The 25,382-nt window shown below is 39.0% G+C and overlaps 2 protein-coding genes across 2 annotated transcripts; one reads left to right on the top strand and one right to left on the bottom strand.

The window, feature by feature from the left end:
• Positions 1-905: 905 nt before the first annotated feature.
• LOC134671788 (peptide-N(4)-(N-acetyl-beta-glucosaminyl)asparagine amidase) lies at positions 906-22,871 on the bottom strand. Its single transcript, XM_063529617.1, has 11 exons — positions 22,514-22,871; positions 22,191-22,373; positions 21,353-21,518; positions 19,581-19,759; positions 18,425-18,607; positions 9,496-9,666; positions 5,740-5,891; positions 4,490-4,637; positions 3,448-3,568; positions 2,337-2,498; positions 906-1,057 (listed from the first exon to the last, which is right to left on the bottom strand). The coding sequence occupies exons 1-11, from the start codon at positions 22,724-22,726 to the stop codon at positions 906-908; spliced, it is 1,830 nt and encodes a 609-aa protein (XP_063385687.1). The 5' UTR covers positions 22,727-22,871.
• Positions 22,872-23,348: 477 nt separating this feature from the next.
• Positions 23,349-25,031, top strand: LOC134672196 (uncharacterized). The gene is made up of 2 exons (XM_063530097.1): positions 23,349-23,483; positions 24,091-25,031. Exons 1-2 carry the CDS (start codon positions 23,381-23,383, stop codon positions 25,029-25,031), a joined length of 1,044 nt encoding a protein of 347 aa, XP_063386167.1. The 5' UTR covers positions 23,349-23,380.
• The last annotated feature ends 351 nt before the right edge of the window (positions 25,032-25,382 follow it).

The following is a 25,382-nucleotide window of genomic DNA, read 5'->3' as shown; positions in this document are numbered from 1 at the left end:
AGAAGATTAAAACTGTTAGAACACCATTTGACTTTGATCATTATTCTTTCACTGATATGTGTTAATTTGTTAAACATTAATATTAACGCCATCTGCTCGAGAGTATTAGGCTGAAGGTTATGACTTATGACGCCATGGCTCGAAAACATTGCAGGATACCTTTGGCCTAGTGTCGAGTAGATGGCGTTAATATTAAAATTTAACAAGTTAACACATATAAGTAAAAGAATAAGGATCAAAGTCAAATGGCGTTCTAACAGTTTTAACCTTCTGTCGAAAGATGGCAGTAAATTTACAGTGGCTACACAATTTACTTTGACAATCCGCCTCTATACTATATTCTCTTTGTTGCTATTTATTAAAGTGGTAACACATTATCGCACCGCACCGCGACCTCGGTGCGTCGCACCCATAAGTGAGAGCTAGAAACAGATATCTCTTTCTGTGTGTGTGTTGCGGCCTTTAAGTCTACTAAGAAACCTTAGTGTCTACAGATTACCGTACCGGACCGTGTCCTTGGTGCGGTACGGCGCACGTATCGATGGCGCAAGGTCGCCGTACGTGCGTTAAGGACGCAGCTATAAGTTAGAGCGAGAAAGAGATATTTTTACCGCACCAAGGTCATTGCCCGGTGCGGTAGTCTGTTACGGCTATTACATTAGCTCTTATGATACTTAGCAGGTAGACTGTCTTTCGCTCCCTCTATCAGCGGCAGAAGTACAGTCACCGGCAATAGTATGTTACTCTTTGAAGGCGGCAAAAATATGTGACACGCTGTTAGGGCTCTACAAATAAGATCGTGTCAGATATTTGTACGGCCTTCGAAGAGAAACATACTATTGCAGATCACTGTATGTGAGCCGATCTGTCAACAGGTTATAGAAATATACAGCTACTTACTGTAGCTACTGCAGCACGGCGCGCAGAGTTAACGCAGGTGCGGTGTCGGCGGCGGCCTGGCGCGCGAGCTGCGCGCGCTGCCAGCCCGCGCCGCCGCCGCCGGACAGCGCCGCCGACACAACGCATGATGACCAACGGCACGAGTACGTCAGCCGGTCTGTAAACAACATAAAAGTAAAAGACACTGCACTTACTTAATCTTTCTGGTTTAACCCATTGGTTGACTGGTAGAGAATGCGTTAAGGCATGAAAGTATTCGCGTTTGGGGGCATTTTTTTAATTTAAAGCGCTCAAATATCACCTTTACCGCTTGAAGGAGAGAGTAGTATAGAACCTTCTCGATATAGAACCTTTTGGAAATTAAACATGAAACAGACATACACCATACACCTGGGCGACCACGGCTCCAAATTCCAAAAGGTCCTATGGGTATCGAGTACCTGCTATTGTAATTATAACTCTATTCTTTAAGCGGTAAAGTTGTTATCTGTATGGAATCTTTTGTTGTTAGTGCTTTTTAACACGCTTTAATTAGGTCGACCTGTATGTAACTAACTATGTAATGGAATCTAAGGTAACTAATTTAACCATCTTCCAAGGATCGTAGCGTCATGAAAATTGGCAGCTGTATGTAGTTCTGATGACAATACAATAATATGGTACTGTCGAACTGATCTGATGATGGAGCCGGAAGATATGAACTGGAACTTCATGATGGAACATCGTATCATAGCTGGGTAGGATTTGTTAGAAGTCTTGTAATTAACTTTGACCACGATTAGGTTTCAAGGTCTGATGATAAAGCCGGAAGATAGGCACTGGCATTCCATGATGGAATACAGGAATATCGTATCATAGTCGTGTTTGCACTTGTGAGAAAGGTCACGTAATGGACTTTGAACACGATCAGGCATCAAGCGTGTTTTTCTAGTGTTTTTTAAACTATTAATTTTACTTTGCACACGTAATTAGCGGTTTGGTTTAACAGAAGAAAACAATGCTATTCATCGGCAGATAATCTCTCAAGTGGATTCCGACATTTTAAAACCGTACGACCAAAAAGAATAGATCGTACAGAGGGGTCCTGTCCTGTAAATTTTGTAGTCACAGTAAATTTACTGCCATCTATCGACACACGACTAAAACTCAAAATGAAAGCGTATAAAATTATCAAAAAAATGTATATATATGGATAAATGATTTTATTATTTTTATATCATTTTGATCCATGTTCATTCACTGATATCTACGAGTATGGTTGTTGTTATTGTTAAATATGAAACGGTGTCGTCACGCCATCTAGCCGAGCAAAGGCTAAAGGTGTGTGCGGCATCTATCCGAGAATTACTTTTTCTTGATTTCCGAGGCACGTTTTTTCCTTAGACTTTATTCATCTTATACGAAGTTACATATGTCTTCGGTACGACTGTACTTACCGTTTTTGGGTGCAGTTTGAGCCGGCGCGTCGTCGAATCGCAGTGACACAGTGACTTGCCCGTCCTCGTATTCCGTACGCGGCACCACAGCCTCTAACGAGGTGCCAGTCAGCTTCTCGCCTGCCTCGAGCCGCCAGCTCACACGGCCGTATGTCGCGCCCTCTGTTGGAAATAAACGTAAAGCTGAAAATGTAAGTGGAAACTGCAGTTTAGAATCGGGGCAAGTGCGAGTCGAACTCGCGTTCCAAGGGTTACGTACATTATCTAATGTTTTTTTATGTGGAACTCGAATGAAATGTCTTTAAAAAGTCCGTAGTATTAAAAACTAAGTAATTAAGTCCGACTCACGCTTGACTGCACATTTCTAATAGGTTTTCCTGTCATCTCTTTAAATCTATAGGTAAAAAACTATTTCGTGTAGGCCAGTAGTTTTGGAGATAGGGGGGGGGGGGCGGGAGGACGGTGGGGCAGACAGACAGACGCACGAGTGATCCTATAAGGGTTCCATTTTTCCTTTATGAGGTACGGAACCCTACAAATAACACTTACAAAGTAATGTTAAAAGTTTAAGTCGTACATATATTTTTTTGCACACTTAAAAGTTGTAAATTAATTTAATTACATTGGGAGCTGTTATACAGTGTGGAAAGATAAGTCGGGCCCTGGAGGGAAACTACCTTAAATCCTTAAGCTGGCTCATTTTACTTAAAGGAGACATTCCTTTATTTTTGAAAAGAAACAAAACTGCATTCAAAGTTTTTCTAAAACTCGCTTGCCTCGCCCGGGACTCGAACCGTCTAAAAATTCCAAAAAATAAAAATTCGCAATTTTATTCTACTAGTCGATACAGTTAATGTTAATGATAACATTTCTCCAAGAAACATTAGGTCTTACACTCGTCTGTCGTACAAAATATCCATAAAATCTAATATTTAGTACTCAAGAATTTTTTAGACAAGCCAAATTGAAGGAAAAAAATAAAAATTCTTTGAATACAGTTTTGTTTATTTTTAAAAATAAAGGAATGTCTCCTTTAAGTAAAATGAGCCAGCTTAAAGATTTAAGGTAGTTTCCCTCCAGGGCCCGACTTATCTTTTCACACTGTATATACCTTCCCTGGCGAGGTAGACCATGCGCCAGTCGTGTTCGACCTTCCTGAACACATCCTGGGCCTCGTAAACGCCGGCCTCCCAGGTGTCGATCTGCTGAATCAGCTTCCCATCCAACAGGACCTGCAAAAACAACAACTTAGCGCCATTGACATCCCACTAACCCGGGGTTAACCGGTTAAACCTGGAGTTACCAGGGTTACCAATACAATTTTTTTTAATTTATTGAGGTTTTAACGGTTTAACGGGATAACCCCGGGTTAGTGGCTTGGTGGCCCTTATAATTGGGGTGTAACTGGACCTTTCGGGCGCTCTCGGCTCCGTTCGGCTCAGCGTTGCTACGAGCAATTATTATTAGGGTTGTCATAACTTGACGTCCCTTTGCGTGCCCAACCACTGATAAGATACGTAATGTATTGAAATTTCACAACTGTAAATAGCCGAAAGGGATAGTGCGATACATTAGAAAGGGTAGGTATAACATACGTTCGTCCCTGAATCGCTGTCATACTTCGGTTTTGTTGGAAGTTTTATTTCTGTACAGTAGTAGCTTAGAGTATTTAGTAACTGGAGATGTCATCGCTGTCATTTTCTTTACGAAACATTCTGCCGATTTTTGCGGGGGAGGGGACGTCAAATGTATTCCTATTTCTACACGATTTGTACGTAACGTACAAATAGCCATGTCAGTCCATACAATTGTGCAAGTTTTTCGGCAGAGGGGTAAGCTCTTAATGGCCACTCCAGTTATTAAATGCTCTAAGGGTAGTATTATGTTTCCGGCCGATTACTTTGTTTTTGTTAAAAATAACAATTCAATACCTATGATATCGCGGGCCCGTACGGCGGTGCAATAAGGCCAAAATTATAATACTAGGTTTTTCAAGGCACCATGCATTTTAACCTCAATGAGTAGGTAGGGTATTTAATAACAATCAGTAGCATGAGTTAGTCTAAAAGAGTGTCATTAGACACCCATGCGCTTTAAAACCCCATACTTTAATTATTTTCAAGTTTTTGAGTTCAATTAATTCTAAACAGTACCTCATATTTGTCGAGTGCGGAGTAGTACTTGATCTCGTATGTGCCCTTGCTTGTCAGTTTGAACGTGTGTCTCCCCGCCTCCCCCCGCTGTGTTCGCCACGCTCGCTCGCCCGATATCCGCCCGTGTGATTCGTATTCGCTCGGTTTTCTGAAACAACAGGGATTTATTTTATTAAAAAAAGAGTATTATAATATAAAAGTCTGTTAATCACTAAAATTCCTGATATATTCTTATTCCGTCTGCATTCCTGACAAATCGCCATAATTCTTGACATGTCAGGAAAATTCCTGACATCAGGTAACCCTAGCCCAGGGATCGACAAAGTTTTGTTTGAGTAGAAGAGTCAACTGCAATATAAATCACCTGTTTAAGGAAGCTTAGAGCCGCAAATGTTGTTTTCAGTGGTGTAAGAACTCTCAAGGGTTCATCTTATGGGTCACGTAAAGAGCCACAATTGTACCTCCAAAGAGCCGCGGTTGCCGACCCCTGTGATAGCCCAACCATAGTGTTCCAGCTTTACGTGGGCCATACTGAAAGTTTCTGGATTCTGATATATGAGACGACTTATTTTTTCTAAGTGACCAGTTCCAGGAATTTTCAGTATGCCCTAAGTATTCTTACCTTTCTACCATAAGCTGTACGAGTTCCTGCAGCGTGCGGCGCGCGAGGCAGCTCCGTCTCGCCGCCGACACTTGTCGTTGTCGGTGTTCCCGGAGGGACAGAATCGTTGACAGTAACTCTCCCTCACTGCACAGGGTCCCACGAGTGAGTAACCAGTGAGTGAGTGAGTTTATGGGTCACGTAAAGAGCCGCAATTGTACCTTCAAAGAGCCGCGGTTGCCGACCCCTGTGACAGCCCAACCATAGTGTTCCAGCATTTTTCTTACCTTTCTACCATAAGCTGTACGAGTTCCTGCAGCGTGCGGCGCGCGAGGCAGCTCCGTCTCGCCGCCGACACTTGTCGTTGTCGGTGTTCGCGAAGGGACAGGATTGTTGACAGTAACTCCCTCTCGCTGCACAGCACAGGTTCCGACGACTGAGTAACCAGTGAGTGAGTTTATGGGTCACGTAAAGAGCCGCAATTGTACCTCCAAAGAGCCGCGGTTGCCGACCCCTGTGATAGCCCAACCATAGTGTTCCAGCTTTACGTGGGCCATACTGAAAGTTTCTGGATTCTGATATATGAGACGACTTATTTTTTCTAAGTGACCAGTTCCAGGAATTTTCAGTATGCCCTAAGTATTCTTACCTTTCTACCATAAGCTGTACGAGTTCCTGCAGCGTGCGGCGCGCGAGGCAGCTCCGTCTCGCCGCCGACACTTGTCGTTGTCGGTGTTCGCGGAGGGACAGAATTGTCGACAGTAACTCTCCCTCGCTGCACAGGTTCCGACGAGTGAGTACCTGGAAAAACGAACTTTTGTGAAGTGAAAACTTCTTTAGCGGCGCTGAGCACTTTTTGAGGTGAGGAAAAAATGATAAACTCGATTCAGCGTAACGCGTAACGTAACGCTGACGTCATGTGTCACGGACAATGTTATTCACCAAAGAACTTTAGCCATAACGTATCATAATCAGGTCAATTATTTAAAACTGGACTTTTATATTAAGCAATAAAGCTCAATGTTCTAATCTTGTACGGGCTGAAATACGAGGATCTCACAGTTACATTCTAACTTTATATCACTCAAATATAATTCAATAAAGCTACATCTTGATGAAATCGCTAATAAAAGTGAACTCTAGTACTGGTGAATAAAACTCAAAATATCATGACCAAATATATTTAGATGCGAGGTCTGCAAGGTAACTTTACAATATCTATTCGAATTTTAAACAATTAACGCTACAAATTTAAGCTCACTGGCCAGGAATTTCGGAACTAAAGTTTTTCAATAGAAAGGGGGATGGGTCAATTATACATAGTGCTGCAGACATTTTGGACTAAAGGGTGAGTACTATTAAATTGTCGCAATTTGAATAAAATTTTATACAATAAAATAATATACAATAAAATTCAAAAATGTTTATTATTGGTAAGTTTATGATAAAATAGGCGAGCTAAAACCGTTTTATTGTTTGTCTAAAGCACGACGTGAGAATTCTCGGACTTTACTCTTGACCCGACTCATAGAATTTTGCACGGAATCATTTGTGATAAGTTTAGTACATTTAATCCACTTCCTTTTGAAATCGGGCAATGATGTGGCCGGTTGGCATGTTTTCCGCAATTTTGTTTTTATATTTGCCCAGTATTTTTCTATCGGCCGTAATTCTGGGCAATTTGGCGGATTTAATCCCTTTGGTACAACATCGACAGAATTCAAATTATACCAATCCATAGCTCTAGATGAATAATGGCAACTTGCCAAATCCGGCCAAAATAATGTCGAACAATTGTGCTTTTTAATAAGTGGCAACAACCTTTTCTTTAGGCATTCGGATATATAAATATCTGTGTTAATTGTGCCAGTGGTTACAAAAGGCGAACTTCTCATACCGCACTGGCATATCGCTTGCCACACGAGGAACTTTTTGGCAAATTTCTCGACTGGAATCACTTTTTCTGATTCAGGCAGACCCGAGACGTTGCGGGAAGAAAAGTATTGATTGCCTGGTATTGAATTGAAATCAGCCTTTACATACGTTTCGTCATCAATGATTAAGCAACCTGCTGTATTTTGAACAAACAAGGCGTACAATAATCTAGAACGTCGAACTGCTCGATTATACTGATCAACCGTTCTTTTCGGAGCTTTTTGTTTTTTGTATGTAACAATACCGCAGTTTTTTTTTATTTTTTGTACATTGCTTTGGCTTGTTCCAACTTTTTTGGACACATCTCGGGACGAAATAGCCGGATTTTGATCAAACAGCTTACACACCTTTGATTCCAACTTTTTGTTCCGTTTTCTTGTCGGATGACCCTCTCGCTGCTTTCTTTCAGTAGTTTTACCTCGTTTTAGCTTTTTTATGGTCCTTTGCACTGTTCTCCGAGTTGTATTGCACGATTTTGCAAGTTCCAAAGTAGATATATAGGGATTCATAGTAAATTTTTGCAAAATTAAATCGCGCACGCTTTTTTCTTTTGACGACATCTTGAAAGACAAATACAAGTGAATGTTTTTTTTTAAGAATAAAAGATGCCAATACATTCTAATTTTGATATATACAGGGCGTCCCACGGCGATGCCACATGGAGGGAAAGTACCTTAAATATCATAGATAGCATATTTTGCTGAAAGAAGACTTCATTTTATTTTTAAAACTTAGTAAAGTTGCATTCATACTTTTTTAATTTTTTTTGAAAAAAAATGTATGGAAAAAAATTATCGCGTCATTGGAGGAAAAGTACCTTAATTATTGTAAATGAACATCTTACTGAAAGAAGACATTATTTCGATTTAAAAAAACAAGTTGAATTGCATTTTAAATAATTTCATGGTTAAACCGGGAATCGAACCCGCTACACGAGAAAAAAAAATACCTTGTACCAAAAAAATAATTCTCACATTGAAGCCTTTCGATCGGTATGACAAAGCTACAAGGTATTTTTTTTTCTCGTGTAGCGGGTTCGATTCCCGGTTTAACCATGAAATTATTTAAAATGCAATTCAACTTGTTTTTTTAAATCGAAATAATGTCTTCTTTCAGTAAGATGTTCATTTACAATAATTAAGGTACTTTTCCTCCAATGACGCGATAATTTTTTTCCATACATTTTTTTTCAAAAAAAAATAAAAAAGTATGAATGCAACTTTACTAAGTTTTAAAAATAAAATGAAGTCTTCTTTCAGCAAAATATGCTATCTATGATATTTAAGGTACTTTCCCTCCATGTGGCATCGCCGTGGGACGCCCTGTATAATAAGTTTTACCAAAAAGGTTGAGAGTCTAGAAAAAAAAACGGATTATGTTAGCGACAATTTAATAGTACTCACCCTTTAGTCATTGAGTTTTCACTTCTGTCGGCACTCCCGGAGTGCAACCCGTTGTTTTTTTTTAATGTAGCAAATGAGCAGGTGCGGCCTGATGGGAAGCGGTCATCGTCGCCCATGGACATAAACATAAGCAACATCACAGGAGCCACTTAAGCGTTGCCGACCCTTGAGAACTCTAAATACCCGCTTCTTAAAGAATACCATGTTGAACATTTATTCATAAATAATAAATAAAAATCATTTAACCAGACTAAAGGTCCATACATGGTTAATGAACATTAATATATTGTTACTGGTGTTAGTATCACATAAAAATAGACTAAAGTTATAATAAAACTCCTTATGATCCATATCTACATTTGACACGGCGATTACATAGAATAGAACAACCTGATGTCACAACCGTGGCAGTAATAAAAAACATAATTCACCTCAAACTGAACCTGGGGAGCATTTTTTACTTATAAGTTAATTTAGAATCTCTTAAATTTGAGTTTTAATTTTAATGTTGTTTTTATTATAATTTTGTTTGTTATTGGTAAATAAACCGAAGTTTATTCAAAACTAAACCTTATTTCGTATTAAATAGAGCTCACCTCCTTATGATTCATAGTGTATCTCCAGGTAACATCTTGATGATCGTCCCGTGACACGGCTATGACGTATGACAACTCTTTTGCCCCAGTCGTGACAGTACACGAGAGGTGTGTTGAGTTTGCCCAAAACTATACCTTATTTTTTAAATAGAGCTTACTTCCTTATGGTCCATAGTGTATCTCCACGTCACGTCCTGAAGATCGTCCCGTGACACGGCTATGACGTATGACAGCTTTTTGCCCCAGCCGTGACAGTACATGAGAGGTGTGTTGAGTTTGCCTAAAACTAAACCTTATTTATTAAATAGAGCTTACTTCCTTATGATTCATAGTGTATCTCCACGTCACGTCCCGAAGATCGTCCCGTGACACGGCTATGACGTATGACAACTTTTTGCCCCAGTCGTGACAGTACGCGAGTGGTGTGTTGAGTTTGTCCAAAACTAAACCTTATTTTTAAATAGAGCTCACCTCCTTATGGTCCATAGTGTATCTCCACGTCACGTCCTGAAGATCGTCCCGCGACACGGCTATGACGTATGACAGCTTTTTGCCCCAGCCGTGACAGTACATGAGGGGCGTGTTGAATTTGCCCTCGCACGGGTCCACGTGGAGCCATTGGTTTGATTCTACGTCGAAAATCTGAAATAAAAAAATAATTGTTTTAGTAAATTAAATGTAGGGTTTCTGGTTTCTCGACCTTTTTAATTTCTCGAGGCACGGGAATTCTCGATCAAGATTTCTCGAGTTTCTCGAGTATCTCGAGAAATTTTGAAAGCTCCGAAAAACACCATGTTATGAATTTTTTTTTGCTTTTTTTATAAATCAGACTCGTAGGAATCGTAGGTGAGATCAATAATCAAACATATGGTACATTTTTAGTCACCATAAATTGCACTTAATAATCAAAAATACAACAACAAAAAAAAACTATTGGTGCAGGCGTGCGCACCGGCAATGTGTTATGCTATAGTGTATTTCTTTAGGTATTCAACAAAATGTAAACAAACTACAATATGGTATTTTATTAGGCAGCGATATTCAAGTCAATAAATTTTAACTCGATGTGACAAAACTTACATAAGTATTACTACGTAATATTAATTACTCGTACTTACTCAACGTAACAATAAAGCTGCTAAAATTGTAATATTTTGCTAATAGGAATATATTGGGATGATTTGATTTATCAATTAATAATTTAGTTTTATAATATTTGTTATTAAACTTATTACATAGTCCTATAATTCGTTACATTTTTTTTATAGCGTTTTTCAATAAAAAGACACTACATGTGTGTCATAAATCATGATAGTTTAAAAGTTTCAAAACATGATAATCGGTTAAAGCTTTCTAGCTAGGGATAGGGGACGGATCAAGTTAGTTTTTTATTTGGTTGGTAATAAAGGTTTTACGTAAGTTCCTACCTGAAAACCTAAAAAAAACATTGTTCATATTTATTTAACTACCTAAAGAAATACATTGTAGACACATCATCATCATGTTATACGCGTGTTATCTTTTTACTTATCACAAGAGATTTATTTCTCGAGTTCTCGAGGCATTGAATATTTTTTTCCCGTCTCGACTTAGGACAAATTTCTCGAGATTTCTCGCCTCGGGAATTCTCGAGCAGAAACCCTAATTAAATGCCATTATTAGCAGGACCTATTATTAAATGACCAATGATATTTGTAAATCAGTGTTCGAAGACTGGTGTATAATAAAACAGCTTTTAAAAGATAAGAAACTTATATTGTTCGTTTTAACTAAAATTAAAATTACATGATGGTCAAATTGCTATGGGATGACAGACGTTTCCCAAGTGTTGTCACACTCAAATTAAATGAATAATGTGGCCAGTTTGAGACCTACTTTTCTATACAAACTGTGTGTTAATGATCTTATGTTTAATATTATTGAACATAGTTGGCCAGGGCAAAGTATACTCACAAGCATGTAGAAGCGTAAATTAAATACATTCAACTATAAGAATATAACAGAAAAATGTAAATCTTCTTTTACATTATAACAATAAAACATTAATTGCTAACTGCTCGTTTAGCTCTTAAAATAATTAATTACTTATGTCTAGCCCTACGACAGAGTCTGAGTCTTAGGATCGGATATTAAGCCACATAAACATAAGTAAAACAGCTTATACAAGACAAGCTTAAATGGACAATGGACAGATTTTTTGAAGTGATCTAGTGTATATTTTATTATTCATCTTCACCTCTACAACTCTGACCCTACCATCAGGTCCAGGGATTATCTTAATGACTCTCGCCATAGGCCAGTTTAAAGGTTTAATATTATTGTCTGTTCTAACAATTACAAGGTCGCCGACTTTTAAATTGGGCTGAGCATGCTGCCATTTAGGGCGATTTTGAAGCTGTGTAAGGAAGGTCCCTTGACCAGATCCGCCAGAAATCTTGTTTTATTTTTGTCAACATATTCCAAAACCTTAATCGATCAATACATTTATTCGACAAATCTATTTCAGGGTAGCTTGTCATAGATTTACCTATAAGAAAGTGTCCAGGCGTCAAATATTCATAGCTTGAAATGTCAGAATTCAAAGGCAATAATGGCCTAGAATTTAAAATCGCCTCAATTTCAGTCATCACTGTATACAAGCCTTCAAATGTCAAAGCAATATTACCTACAATTCGTTTAAAATGGTGTTTAAAGCTCTTCACTCCAGCCTCCCATAAACCACCAAACTTTGGAGCATAACTTGGAATAAACTTAAATTAAATGTAGTTTGGTAGGCAATAGTTCTCCACAGCATCTATGTGAGACTGGGATGTGAATAGTTCATGAAGCCTTTTTAATTCGTTGGAAGCACCTTTAAAGGTCTTCGCATTGTCACAAAAAATCTTAGTAGGCATACCCCGCCTGGAAATGAATCTTTTGAGGCATGCCAAAAATGCCTCTGTAGTGAGGTCGCTGACCAACTCCAAATGTAGGGCCTTGGTCGCAAAACAAACAAAGACAGCAATGTATCCTTTGGTAATTATTGGGTTCCTAATCCGTGCTACTTTAACATTAAATGGGCCACAGAAGTCTACGCCAACTATATGAAAAGGCCTAACTGCATCTAACCTCTCCTTTGGCAACGAACCCATCAATTGTTGAGCAGCCTTGAATTTCATTTTAGCACAAGTAATGCATTTGGTTACAATATTTTTAACTTGACATATACCACTAATTATCCAGAACCTCTCTGAAAGTGAGCCTAGCACTGCCCTTGCCCCTGCATGCTTAAGTCGCAAATGCTCATTTTGAATGATTATAGTGGTCAAGTGACAGTGTTTGGGTAATATAGCAGGATGAATTTGACTATATGGAATGTCCTCTGCATTTTGTAACCTGCCTCCCACTCTCATAACATCATTTTTATCTAGAAAGGGATGCAAACTGGCTATGCCAGATTTTATAGGTAGACCATTTTTGAGTGCATTGACCTCTGAAGCAAAATACTTATTTTGAATGCATGATATCATAGCCGTTAGAGCATCATTGAGCTCTTTGGGCATAATAGAGCTTAATATTTTTTCATTATTATTCTGCATTCTGCAGTTATAGCAGAATCTCAAAATATATGCAACAACTCTTTGGAGTTTGTTAAAGTCAGAGTACTTATTTATAACATCTAATATGCTGTTATGAGGGTCATCAGCAGGTTGAGTGATAATTATGTTCACACTTACATCACCACTGTGTATGTTAGAAATAGGAAGTTTAATTTCTGAAGGCACATGCTCATAATCAGCCCTGGACAAATCACTAGGTCCATGCCACCAAAGCTTGTTGACCATAAGCTTCTGTGGATCACACCCCCTAGAAAGAAGGTCTGCAGGGTTGTTAGATGTGGTGACATAGAGCCACTGAAAGTCCTTGGTTAGGGCTTGAATTTGTGAAATTCTATTTGCAACATATGTATTTGATTTGGCAGGGCCACTACTACCCTTGATCCATGCTAAGGTTATCTGGGAGTCACTGTGCAATAATACTTTCAAGTCAAATCTAGATTTTAAGATGTTATATACCCTATGTGCTAGTTTTGCTAGCAACAGCGCGCTATTTAATTCTAGTTTAGGTATAGTAATATTTTTATTCAACGGTGATATTTTTGATTTCGAACAGAGTAGATTTGTGTCTACTGTTTCATCTGAATTTATAATTCTTAAATATACACAGCAGCCAAATGCCTTCATAGATGCATCTGCATATCCAATTAATTGGGCATAAAGTTTATTGGAAGTATTTACACATCTAGGTATAGCAAGAGTTCCCATGCCCTTCAGATTGTCTATAAAGGCATTCCACTTTCTAAGCTCTTCTTGGGGTAATATAGTGTCCCAATTTAAATTTTTAATTGACCATAGTCTTTGCATCAATAATTTAGCAACTACTATTATGGGACCTATCAAACCCAAAGGGTCAAACATCTGGCCAATATAACTCAACACCTTTCTTTTAGTGTTAATCTCAGTCTCATCCGATGCAGGACATTTGAATGTAAGCTCATCATTAAGAACGTCACATTTCAAACCTAAGGTTTTGACAATATTATTTTGATTTATGTCTAGCTTTTCTAAACATTTATGCTCACTGGGAATTCCATCAAGAACTTGTGGGAGGTTAGAACACCATTTGTGGAGTATAAATCCCCCTTTTTTTAACATATCTATAAGCTGATCCTTCAGCTCAATCAATTGACCTTGTTCATCAGAACCTGTAATAACATCATCAACATAGGTGCTTTTGAACATTGCCTCAGCAGCCAATGGATATTTTTCCTTATACCTTTGACCTAACTCAATAAGGCACCTAGTCGCTAAATAATTTGAGGGCTTCAAACCATAGGTAACTGTCTGAAGCTGCAAACATTTAATGGGTTCGCGAGGAGTATCACGCCACAGTATGTTTTGAAGAGAAGCTTGCTCAGGATTCATACGAATGGCCCTAAACATTTTTGTAACGTCACAGCTAAGTGTGTATATATAGGTTCTCCATAGAAGCAGAATGTCAAATAGTTCACTCTGGACCATAGGTCCATTTAAAAGGACATCATTTAAAGACACTCCAGACTTAGATTTCATACTTCCATTAAATACAACCCGGAGCTTAGTTGTCAAACTTTCCAAATTTATAACGGCATGGTGACTTAAAAAGTACACAGGGCCATTTTGAATATCATATTCACCAATATCGACAATTTTGGCATGCCCCAGAGAAAGATACTCTTCTATAAATTCTTTATATTTATCATAATAGGCTGGACACCTTTTAAATTTTCTCTCTAGTGTTAGAAATCTTTGCAAAGCCACTGAGAAAGAATCCCCGATTTGTAACTTATCCAAGTCCTCAGCAATGGGCAAGTTCACTTGAAACTGACTATCAACCAAAGTGGTTGTCTCTTGAAAATATTTTTCAGCCTTTTGAGACTCATTGCTTAAATTGTGTTTTTGCTCAGGAATACTTTCTGAAAGCCAGAATTGTTGCATTACATCCTCTAATTTATGGTCACTACATATAGCAAAATTATTGATTAAGTGCTGACCTTGATTTCCTTGACTACATTGATCGGTCATACCACCACCTACAATATATCCAAATAATGTATTTATCAATACTGGCCCACATGGAATTTCAATTTTGCCATCTAATATGGTTTTGAATAAAACCTCAGATCCCAAAAGCAATACTTTGACGACTGGTCTGGCCTAGTGGGTAGTGACCCTGCCTGCGAAGCCGATGGTCCTGGGTTCGAATCCCAGTAAGGGCATTTATTTGTATGATGATACAGATATTTGTTCCTGAGTCATGGGTGTTTTCTATGTATTTAAGTATTTGTGTATTATATAATATATCGTTGTCTGAGTTCCCACAACACAAGCCTTCTTGAGCTTACCGTGGGGCTTAGTCAATCTGTGTAAGAATGTCCTATAATATTTATTTATTTATTTATTTATTTATTTAATAATATTTCACCTGGGATATGGAACTCATCATCAGCTAAAACAATATTGTCCGGTATTTTCATTTTTGTTAAATCAATTGGTTCAAGAGGTAAATCAGGTGTGACAGTATTGACCACATGGCATTTGACTTGCACTTCAACATTGTTCACTAGAGAGTATACGCTAACATTGACATATTTATTCAACTTTTTGTTATTTTTACAAACTCCTATCAAGTTTGAATCTTCAGATATTGGTTTCAAATTTAACCTTTCTGCCAGAGATGTAGATATGAGGGAGCCCATTGCCCCACAATCCAGTAGCGCTCTGATAACTATTTCTTGGCCCCTTTTATCATATAGTTTAACCTTTACAGTGGGGAGCAAAACATCATCAGAGGATGTTTGCAGATGATTGTTAACTACAACATCACTTGCATCTTTGTGTAATAAAGTATTGTGCTTCTGCTTACATGTCAGGCATGAAAAGTTAAACTTGCACTTACCTTCATGCTTTCTCAAACAATTGGTACATAGTTTTTTGCTGCTTACAAAGCTGAGACGGTCTTCTATAGGAGCCATCTTAAATTTAGGGCAAGCATATATAGCATGACTTGATTGATCGCAGTATAAACAACTATTGGTTGTGATTGTGGCAACATTGACCACCTTTGGTGAGTTTGATGTAAACTTTTTATATTCTTTAAATTCAGGGGCATTGCCAGTGCTACTGTCTTCCAATGCAATTGCACGCTTTTCAAGAAATTCAATTAATTCAGCAACAGTTGGCAAGGCATCTGAATTCCTATCGAGCATATAGGCTCTATTGGTATATGCATCTAATTTTTTGGTTAATATAGATAACAAGAGCATATCCCATTGATCAACTGGTTGCTGTAAATTCTTTAAGGCATACAATTGCTGTTGCACACCTGATATGAATGTCCTTATAGAGGCTGCTGTGCCCTTTTGCATAGCGGGCATATCTAGTATTACATTTATATGGCTTGATATTAGCCTAGCCTTGTTATCAAAACGTTTTTTTTAACATTTTTCTGTTATATTCTTATAGTTGAATGTATTTAATTTACGCTTCTACATGCTTGTGAGTATACTTTGCCCTGGCCAACTATGTTCAATAATATTAAACATATTAAGATCATTAACACACAGTTTGTATAGAAAAGTAGGTCTCAAACTGGCCACATTATTCATTTAATTTGAGTGTGACAACACTTGGAAAACGTCTGTCATCCCATAGCAATTTGACCATCATGTAATTTTAATTTTAGTTGAAACGAACAATATAAGTTTCTTATCTTTTAAAAGCTGTTTTATTATACATACAGCTATATCCATAGGTCGCTGGTTCATATCCGGCTCGAAGGACCACAAAAGCTGTATGTATAATAAAACAGCTTTTAAAAGATAAGAAACTTATATTGTTCGTTTCAACTAAAATTAAAATTACATGATGGTCAAATTGCTATGGGATGACAGACGTTTTCCAAGTGTTGTCACACTCAAATTAAATGAATAATGTGGCCAGTTTGAGACCTACTTTTCTATACAAACTGTGTGTTAATGATCTTATGTTTAATATTATTGAACAACTGGTTTAAAAATATTGGTCACTGTGAACTCAATTAAATTTACTATGTGCAAAAAGTCAAAAACTATACGTACTTATACTTTTACAAGCTTTTATTTCACTTGCAATGTACAGTCAGCAGCAGAAGTTGCTAAGCGGGCGAGGTGTTCATAATTACCTTGACGCACTCTTATTCTTTTAACAATAAAGTCGCGTCAAGGTCATTTTGAACAACTCGCCCGCTTAGCAACTTCTGCTGCTGACTGTACCTATGTATGTAATTATGTTTTCACCACACCAGCTCGGAAAGAATTACTTTGCACTTCAAAAACGAATAGCAAAGTTGCATTTTATCCACATGTGAGGCAAAGTAATCAAATGCAAATTTTGAGTTGTTTTCTTATGTTTGCTGGTAGATTTGATTTTTAAATGATGATTTTGGATGATATATATTTAATAACATTCATTTGGATTTGATTTGGTTTGATTTTATTTGATATTTTACATTTAATATTTGCCTCGGGTTGGTGTGGTGAAAAATTTTGTGTTTCACTCGGGGGCAAATTTTGTTTAACCCTCGTGCTTTGAAACCCTCGCAACGCTCAAGATTCCATTTTTCGAACCACTCACTACGCTCGTGGTTCAATTTTGGAATCTTTCGCTTGCTCAGGTATCAATATTAGCACGAGCGGTTAAACAACAACTTTGCCCCCTTGTAAAACAAATAACTAATAAATCTTGTTAGCTAAATTTGACCCACTTTCGAACTTCCAATGAAGCTGAAATTTTGCATACGTATGTAAGTCGGGTGACAATGCAATATATGGTACCATCGAGCTGATCTGATGATGGAGACAGGAGGTGACCATAGGAACTCTGTGATAAATCAACACAACCTAATTGTGTTTGGGGTTTTTAGAACGGTATAGTTGAGTATTAGTTGCCTGTGGAAAGAAAAGTACAGTCTGCGATAAAAGCTTGAAGCAAAAATGATTTTTTTGCCAAAAGCTTTTTGAAATTATTTTGTACTTTTCTTTACTCATAATAAGTGAAAACTATAGTGACTATACCTCGCACCACACATGGTCGGTAGTGTCATACACGTATCTCGTCTCGTACGACAAGGCTCGACACAGCAGCGTGAAACAGTTGGCCCACTCGCCACACCGGCCTTTCCTTGTGACAAGTCAGGAGTGAGAACTGTCTGAAGTAAAGGTAGGGGCACTAAGGGAGTGTTAAGTTAATAACATACAGACTCTTACTTCGCACCACACATGGTCGGTGGTGTCATATACGTATCTCGTCTCGTACGACAAGGCTCGACAGAGCAGCGTGAAACAGTTGGCCCACTCGCCACTCCGGCCCTTCCTTGTGACAAGTCAGGAGTGAGAACTGTCTGAAGTAAAGGTAGGGGCACTAAGGGAGTGTTAAGTTAATAACATACAGACTCTTACCTCGCACCACACATGGTCGGTGGTGTCATATACGTATCTCGTCTCGTACGACAAGGCTCGACAGAGCAGCGTGAAACAGTTGGCCCACTCGCCACTCCGGCCCTTCCTTGTGACAAGTCAGGAGTGAGAACTGTCTGAAGTAAAGGTAGGGGCACTAAGGGAGTGTTAAGTTAATAACATACAGACTCTTACCTCGCACCACACATGGTCGGTGGTGTCATATACGTATCTCGTCTCGTACGACAAGGCTCGACACAGCAGCGTGAAACAGTTGGCCTACTCGCCACACCGGCCTTTCCTTGTAACAAGTCAGGAGTGAGCAGAGTCTGAGGTATAGGTATGGGCACTAAGGGAGTGTTAAGTTAATAACATATATACTCTTACCTCGCACCACACATGGTCGGTAGTGTCATAAACGTATCTCGTCTCGTACGACAAGGCTCGACACAGCAGCGTGAAGCAGTTGGCCCACTCGCCGCACCGGCCCTTCCTTGTGCGGAGTAAAGTTCGCGGGTCGTTGTGGCGAGGGAACTGCGTCTCCGTGTGACAGGATTGGCAGGAGTAGATCTGAAACAATGGACGACTGTCAACGGATGAACATGTCAGTACCTTGCACGTTTCGTTGCCCACGCGCAAGGACTGCCCGCGCAGTAGTCCATAAACTAGGAATCCTCTAGACGGAGTTTAGAACAATTATTTAATGAAACCGATGCTGCCAAAAATACTGGGGTGCGGGGGACGAGGTGAGCAAGTCCCGTGCCGTTATTGGTCCGTTCATAGACACGGACGTCACACAAAGACACTTTGACTCGAAAATGGAGTAAAACTACCGTATATTTGTGGCAGCGGGGGTAGCGCGACTATGCTCAGTCTGGAGGATGTCTGTCCGGCGCAAGACCCACAAGCTGGCTGGCTTGTCCACCCACGAGAAATACTTGTACCACAGAATAAACAATAGTACTACCGTACAGAAAGGACACTTCCTACAAAACTGAAGTTTGACAGCGATTCAGGGACGAATCATGATATCCCTTTCCAATGTATAGCACTATCCCTTTCGGCTATTTGTGGTGTGTTTAGGGGTGTGGTGAAATTGAAGTCTTTATCTTATCTGTGGTCGTACACGAAAAAGGACGTCGAGTGCTGCCAACACAAATAATTGCTCGGAGCACTGCCGAGCCGAAAGGAGCCGAGTTTGCCCGAAAGGAGTGTCTCCCCACTGCTTGTACTTGAACCAGCCCTAACAATAGTCTCCTGGTTCCAAGGGGTTCGTTTCTAGACTATTCACACTTGATAATAATGTTAGTATTAGCACAAAATAAATAATAGTATGTACTAGGTACAGAAGGCTCTCTCTCTAACAAAACGCGTTTATTACGACAGATATGACCACTAGGTAGCGTAAGCGCGAGCACTCGTCCGTTCCGTAGCAGTGCGCGGCAACTACTACTGCTAGACACCAAAATTGGTGTGGGCCGCATGTACTTGTAGATTGTAGACGCGACGAAATCGCGGAGTGAGCCACGCCTGGTATTAGTACCTCGACATTGCAGGTCTCGTTGCCGACGCACATGGACTGCGCGCGCACGAAGTTAGTCTGTCCGGCGCAAGACCCGCACGCCGGCTTGTCCACCCACGAGAAATACTTGTACTTGAACCAGCCGAGCAGTTCTAATAGCAGGGCCACGTCGAACGAGAGGTCGTACTCTTTTGTTTCACCTGGAAGACGTTTTCTAGGTTTTAGAAACAGCATGGATAGCATGGTGGGGTTTTGTCGCCTGTTGTATCATGTCATGTGTCAGTTTCGCACTTATACACTTGTTGGAACGTGACAGGTGTGGTGACAGATGATAAAGAGGCCACCATCTTAGTTAGCCCTACAGATCAAGGCCTTAACTTGTGTCTGTCATTTACAGCGTTTGAAATTAAGCCCCCTCCAGACTATGCGCGTGAATCGCGGGCGAAGCCGCGAACGCAAGTGTGGCGTCGATTTCGCAGATTGATCACGCCTTCGCGCCTTGTTCTCCGTTTTTTGTCGGTATTTCGGCCCGCGTCAAAGGAGACGCGAAGCGCGAACTTGCAAGACTCCACATTACACACTATTTTGGCTCTTCTGTGGCAAGATAATTATACGAGTATTATGATTATATTATATTAAGCAGCTATATTTTACGGTTTCACAAGAAAACAAAATGGAAAAACAGCTAAATCACGTATGATGCCATAGATAACTAACAGTTAAACTCGATCAGCTGATGCTTTTCCGCCATCTTGCCGCAAACCAAAGTGCGAAATCACCGTGAAGTGTGCGAGTGTGGAGTCATACGTCAACTTCGCGATATGTTCGCTCCGCGACGTCGCGGCGCGATTCACGCACATAGTCTGGAGGGGGCTTTAGAAAGAGTAAAATGTGTTGTTAAAAATATCTCACAATTAGGACTTCCAATACCGGGATCCCGGGATCCCGCAATACCGGGATTGCAGATGGCGATTATTGTTTACTATCCCAAGCTAAGGACATACATATTTAGCGTTACAGTGAGCTTTTTAGGGTTCCGTACCCAAAGGGTAAAACGGGACCCTATTACTAAGACTTCGCTGTCCGTCCATCCGTCCGTCCGTCCGTCCGTCCGTCCGTCTTTCACCAGGCTGTATCTCACGAACCGTGATAGCTAGACAGTTGAAATTTTCACAGATGATGTATTTCTGTTGCCGCTATAACAACAAATACTAAAAACAGAATAAAATAAAGATTTAAATGGGGCTCCCATACAACAAACGTGATTTTTGACCAAAGTTAAGCAACGTTGGGAGGGGTCAGTACTTGGATGGGTGACCGTTTTTTTTGCTTTTTTTTGTTTTTGTTTTTTTGCATTATGGTACGGAACCCTTCGTGCGCGAGTCCGACTCGCACTTGCCCGGTTTTTTTAAATAAAACTCAAAAAATTTAAGCGGGTCATAGTCAAAACTGGGATCCCGGTATTGATGAAGACAGTTTCGGTATTAATAACAATAATAAACCGGTTTCTTTCAAAACCGGTATTAATACCGGTATTGAAAGAAATCCGGTATTTAGAAGCCATACTCATAATTTAGTTAATTTATTCATGAAAAAAATGTCAGGAGTAAAATCATCATATACTTACTTTAATTTTTAACACCTGTATATTACTAGCTCACACAGTATCTGGCATCATGGGCGGGACAGCAATACAATTACATGCGTGCGATAGAGATAAGAACAGTTTAATGTACATAGTTCTTTATAATTAGCATCCTCACTTAAGGACGCTGTTAAGAATAGTAAATTACCAGATTTAATCTTCTTCTGTTGCTCCCGGACCCGGTCCAGGGCCATCAGCTGCAGCGTCACCATTGGTATCTGCTCCCGCGCTAGCTCCTGCAGCTCTTCGCTCTCATACTGGATCATGTTGTTGAACAGCATCTCGATTTTTAGCAGGAACGGGTTCTTGGTTATCTGTGTATCAATATTTTTACGCATTTGTTATGAATTGGCCTGATATTTCCATATCTATGTATTATGAACATGAGAGTGCCACAACATTATCTCATGCCCAAAATAGAATACCCATCTTTTTCTAACCATATAAATTAAAAAGGGATGGGCAGAATAGGTATCTGGTGTGTGAGATACTGTCATTGCACTTTCATGCTGAGTTGTGATAATATCTAAATGCAATGGCAAAGTTGTTTGGAAAGATAACTTTAAACCCTTTGAATGCCACGCCTATTGTGTGCAGCGTGACATTCCTTATCGGAAAGTAATTTTCCAATTAGATTTAAATGCTGTGTACATGTTAAAGCCACCTTATGAGGATTAACTAGACTGAAATGAAAGTACCTGTATAAAGTTAACACAAAAAAGGTTGCATGTAGAATAAATTACATATTCCATCAATTAAAGGATGATTGAATTTAAGAAAATTGAAGAGGCATGGAAGGCAATGGAGGAGGCCTTTGTGTCAAAAGGACATGTCGAGCCGACGGTTGTTGCAAACACATAAATAAATAAATAAATATTTTATTAAATATTATTAACTGTATGTTCTATAATAAAAGGCTTTGAAACTGAAATGAAATTGAATTTAAGAAAAAGTATTTAATTCATTTGGTGCATTTAAAAACTTACCAGTACATTAGATGGTGCAAATTTAACTTTTTTCGGCTGCAGACTATGGTTAGAGCGTATGGGGCGTGATCTTACGCGGCTTACCGAGCCGCAACAGAAGTAAATCTTTCGCTCTATGGCTGCCTGCGCTATCCGCAGCTTACTCAAAGTCTCTTCTTTGGGGTACACATACACATTGCCATCCTGGTATATGAAAGACAAGTTTAATTTAGCTAATTTCATAGCATCTAAACTTCTAAAGAGACTTAATGAAAGAAAATAGAAGTTGAGAGTAAAAATAATGTATTTAACTTATTGTTGACTAAAAGCTCTGTATAACTCACCGCACGAAATCCGACGTATTTAAGATAATCTGTGAATGCCTCGGAATGTAAAACCTTCTTAAAAACCTCGCTCTTTAACGTTCTTAGCTCATAATCGTGAGGGTTTTCCAAAATCTGATATATCACGTTAAGAAGTTCATACAGAATTTTACTGAAGCTGTCTACACCCCCTAAGCTTTGTTCCACCAAGGCAAGACGGGCTATATCTTCCATTTTGTCTGTATTTAATCTTATGAGTGTTGCGGATGGATTTTTATTTGTTATCAATATGTTGACTAACTCATTTCGCAGTCCTTCTCAGCTGTACTTGTCAATTTATGACTTGTCATCGCGATGTCAATGTCAGATTGTCCCAAGGTTACTTCGTTCCGAAATAATATTGAGTTATTTTTTATTTAAAAATATATTTTAGATTCATAAATGCAACATATATTTATACAAGATTTATACTTTTCAGCATTGTGCATGCTTATATAGAAATATATCTTCCACATAAAACAAACGCTAGAAACACTGTTAGATATAATGGCGGGGATTTTCACTATATTGGGCTGCCAGTGTGTTTTTTATCGACATTCGGGTGACATTTGTTGCAACGTGTGAGGCCTTATGAAAACATTGGAAAAAAGTTTGCTGAAATTATATTTGTGCTTAGTCCGAGGTAGATATTACATGTAGTATCCTGATTCCAGCGTCTAAGGTCGCGATTTCAGAGCCTAAAAAAAAAAAATAACCCTACCTGGCAACACTATGGTCACCACGCTTCATTCCTGTTTTAGCGCGAAAACTAATGGTTCGCGTCCCGTGAAAACAAATAGTTTTATGCATTGTTTTATGCGAAAAATTACGTACTTTGTGAGAAAAAAGATGCTTAAAAGATCGAGTGAAGGTGAGGATGATGATACGCGAAAGTTACGGAAGATACGTAAGATGGAAAAGAAAATACAAAAATACAAAGCAGCCATGACAGGTAAGCTTTCTTCAAACATTGAATTTTGACTTGCTATACCAGTTCTTTTTTCACACACATAGCAGGTTATTTTGGTTTTGAATGTTTTTTGCCTCGGCATAGTAAAATCTCGTTGAGATACAATGAATTTGGATGTAAAATTATCCATAACCTATAACGGTTGTTCGAGTTTCGAAACCCGCTTCTCTCGTTGAGAGGATTTACCTGGTCCTTTACCTCACCCTCATTTTCCGTTGGAAAAGGGGAAGATCTCGTTGAGATATAATAGATACTTAAGAGATTGTCAATCGTTTGCATGACCTCATGCCGGGTTCTTTCGAGTTTCGAAGACCCGATGTCCCCGTTGGGTGAAATTAACTTAGATGATAACATCTAATCATACCCCCAGAATCCGTTGGATGAAGGGGAGGATCTCGTTGAGATATTAAATTGTTTTTAAATAATATAACACAAGAGTCATGAGATATGGCTACTTATTTATTGGTTCTTGCTCGGTTCACTAGGCAAAGTTGGCTCTGAAATTTGGGTATCTTAGTGTGGACTTAGGTATAACCCTAAATACTTACCATAAGCTTATGATTGGAATGTAACACAGAAAAATTTTCAGCTGCGGATCCAGAAACATTGTCAATTTTGGAGCAAAATAGTGTGGATGAAAATTGTGATAAGTTGGAAGAAGAAAATAATGCTCATAGTGACAAACCAGAAGAAACCCAAGAACACCATCAAGAACATGAAGAAGAGGAAGGTGATGTTGAGATAGAGGAAGACCTGCCCCAAGACATCCTGGCTGCCCTCGGAGAAGGGGGACAGGACGATGATGCTAACTATGGAGCTGAAATAAAATCAGAGATTGTTAAGATAATCGACACTATACTAACAGATGGAATGAATAAAGAGATGCATGAATCCTTATCAAAAACTAAGATCCCGAGAAACGTCAAACTGTTAGATGCTCCAAAACTAAATACAGAATTTGCAGGTTTTCTCAACAACTCCATGACTAATAGAGACAACTTACTGAAAGATAGACAGCAAGACCTGGGCAGAGCAATTGCTTTAGTTACTCAGACAATTAATGATCTAACTAAAAAAGATTTTGACAAATTACAGGCAATAAAGTCCCTGAGTGACAGCATAAGACTACTCAGTAACCTGCATTTCAATTACACTCAAATTCGAAGAAAGTTGATTGCACCATTTATGGATAAGTCGTTGACACAAAACCTAAATGAAAACAAGAGATCCGAGTTTTTATACTCTAAACTAGAGGAATCAGTAAAAACATCCTCTGCAATGAAACGCACAATCAACATTCTAAAACCCAAAAATACACCAAAAAACTATCAGAATCCCAGGCGACAACCCGCCCCAAATCAGTACACGCCCAGAACAAACAACATGAATTACAAACCAAGACCATACCAGAGCAATCAGGCTTCAACCTACAAGCCACAGCGCAGCCATCAACGTCCACCACAACACGCGAGGTCTACCCGCCGACCAACAACATCCCATCATCGAGGAGGTCGTGCAAAGTACCCATAAAGGTAAATTTTGCTGGCCGCCTTAAACATTTTTATAATTGTTGGGCATTTTTGACAGATGATGAAACAATCCTAAAATGGATAAATGGATATTCCATACCTTTTGATAGTGAACCAAATCAACATAATGTTCCTCTTAATAACACATTTAATACCTCTGAGAGAAAGATTATTACAATGGAAATACATAAACTTATTGTAATGGGGGCTATTACCCAATGTCAACCAAGTAAAGGGCAATTTCTATCTAATATTTTTACTATCCCTAAAAAAGATGGATCTCACAGATTTATTCTCAATTTAAAGTGTTTAAACAAATTTATTATAACAAAACATTTCAAGCTGGAAGACA

Source organism: Cydia fagiglandana, chromosome 16 (assembly GCF_963556715.1).
Source record: "Cydia fagiglandana chromosome 16, ilCydFagi1.1, whole genome shotgun sequence".
Taxonomy (NCBI): domain Eukaryota; kingdom Metazoa; phylum Arthropoda; class Insecta; order Lepidoptera; family Tortricidae; genus Cydia; species Cydia fagiglandana.
This window is presented reverse-complemented; position numbering and strand designations above follow the sequence as displayed.

Bases quoted from the DNA above. Each gene is read 5' to 3' on its own strand.
- LOC134671788 (XM_063529617.1), bottom strand. From the start codon at position 22,726: ATGGAAGATATAGCCCGTCTTGCCTTGGTGGAACAAAGCTTAGGGGGT. The intron at 22,374-22,513 runs GTGAGTTATACA...TTCATATACCAG, and splicing joins AATACGTCGGATTTCGTGCG to GATGGCAATGTGTATGTGTA. The intron at 5,892-9,495 runs GTGAGCTCTATT...TCGTTTTTCCAG, and splicing joins ACACTATGGACCATAAGGAG to GTACTCACTCGTCGGAACCT.
- LOC134672196 (XM_063530097.1), top strand. From the start codon at position 23,381: ATGCTTAAAAGATCGAGTGAAGGTGAGGATGATGATACGCGAAAGTTA. The intron at 23,484-24,090 runs GTAAGCTTTCTT...AAAAATTTTCAG, and splicing joins ATACAAAGCAGCCATGACAG to CTGCGGATCCAGAAACATTG.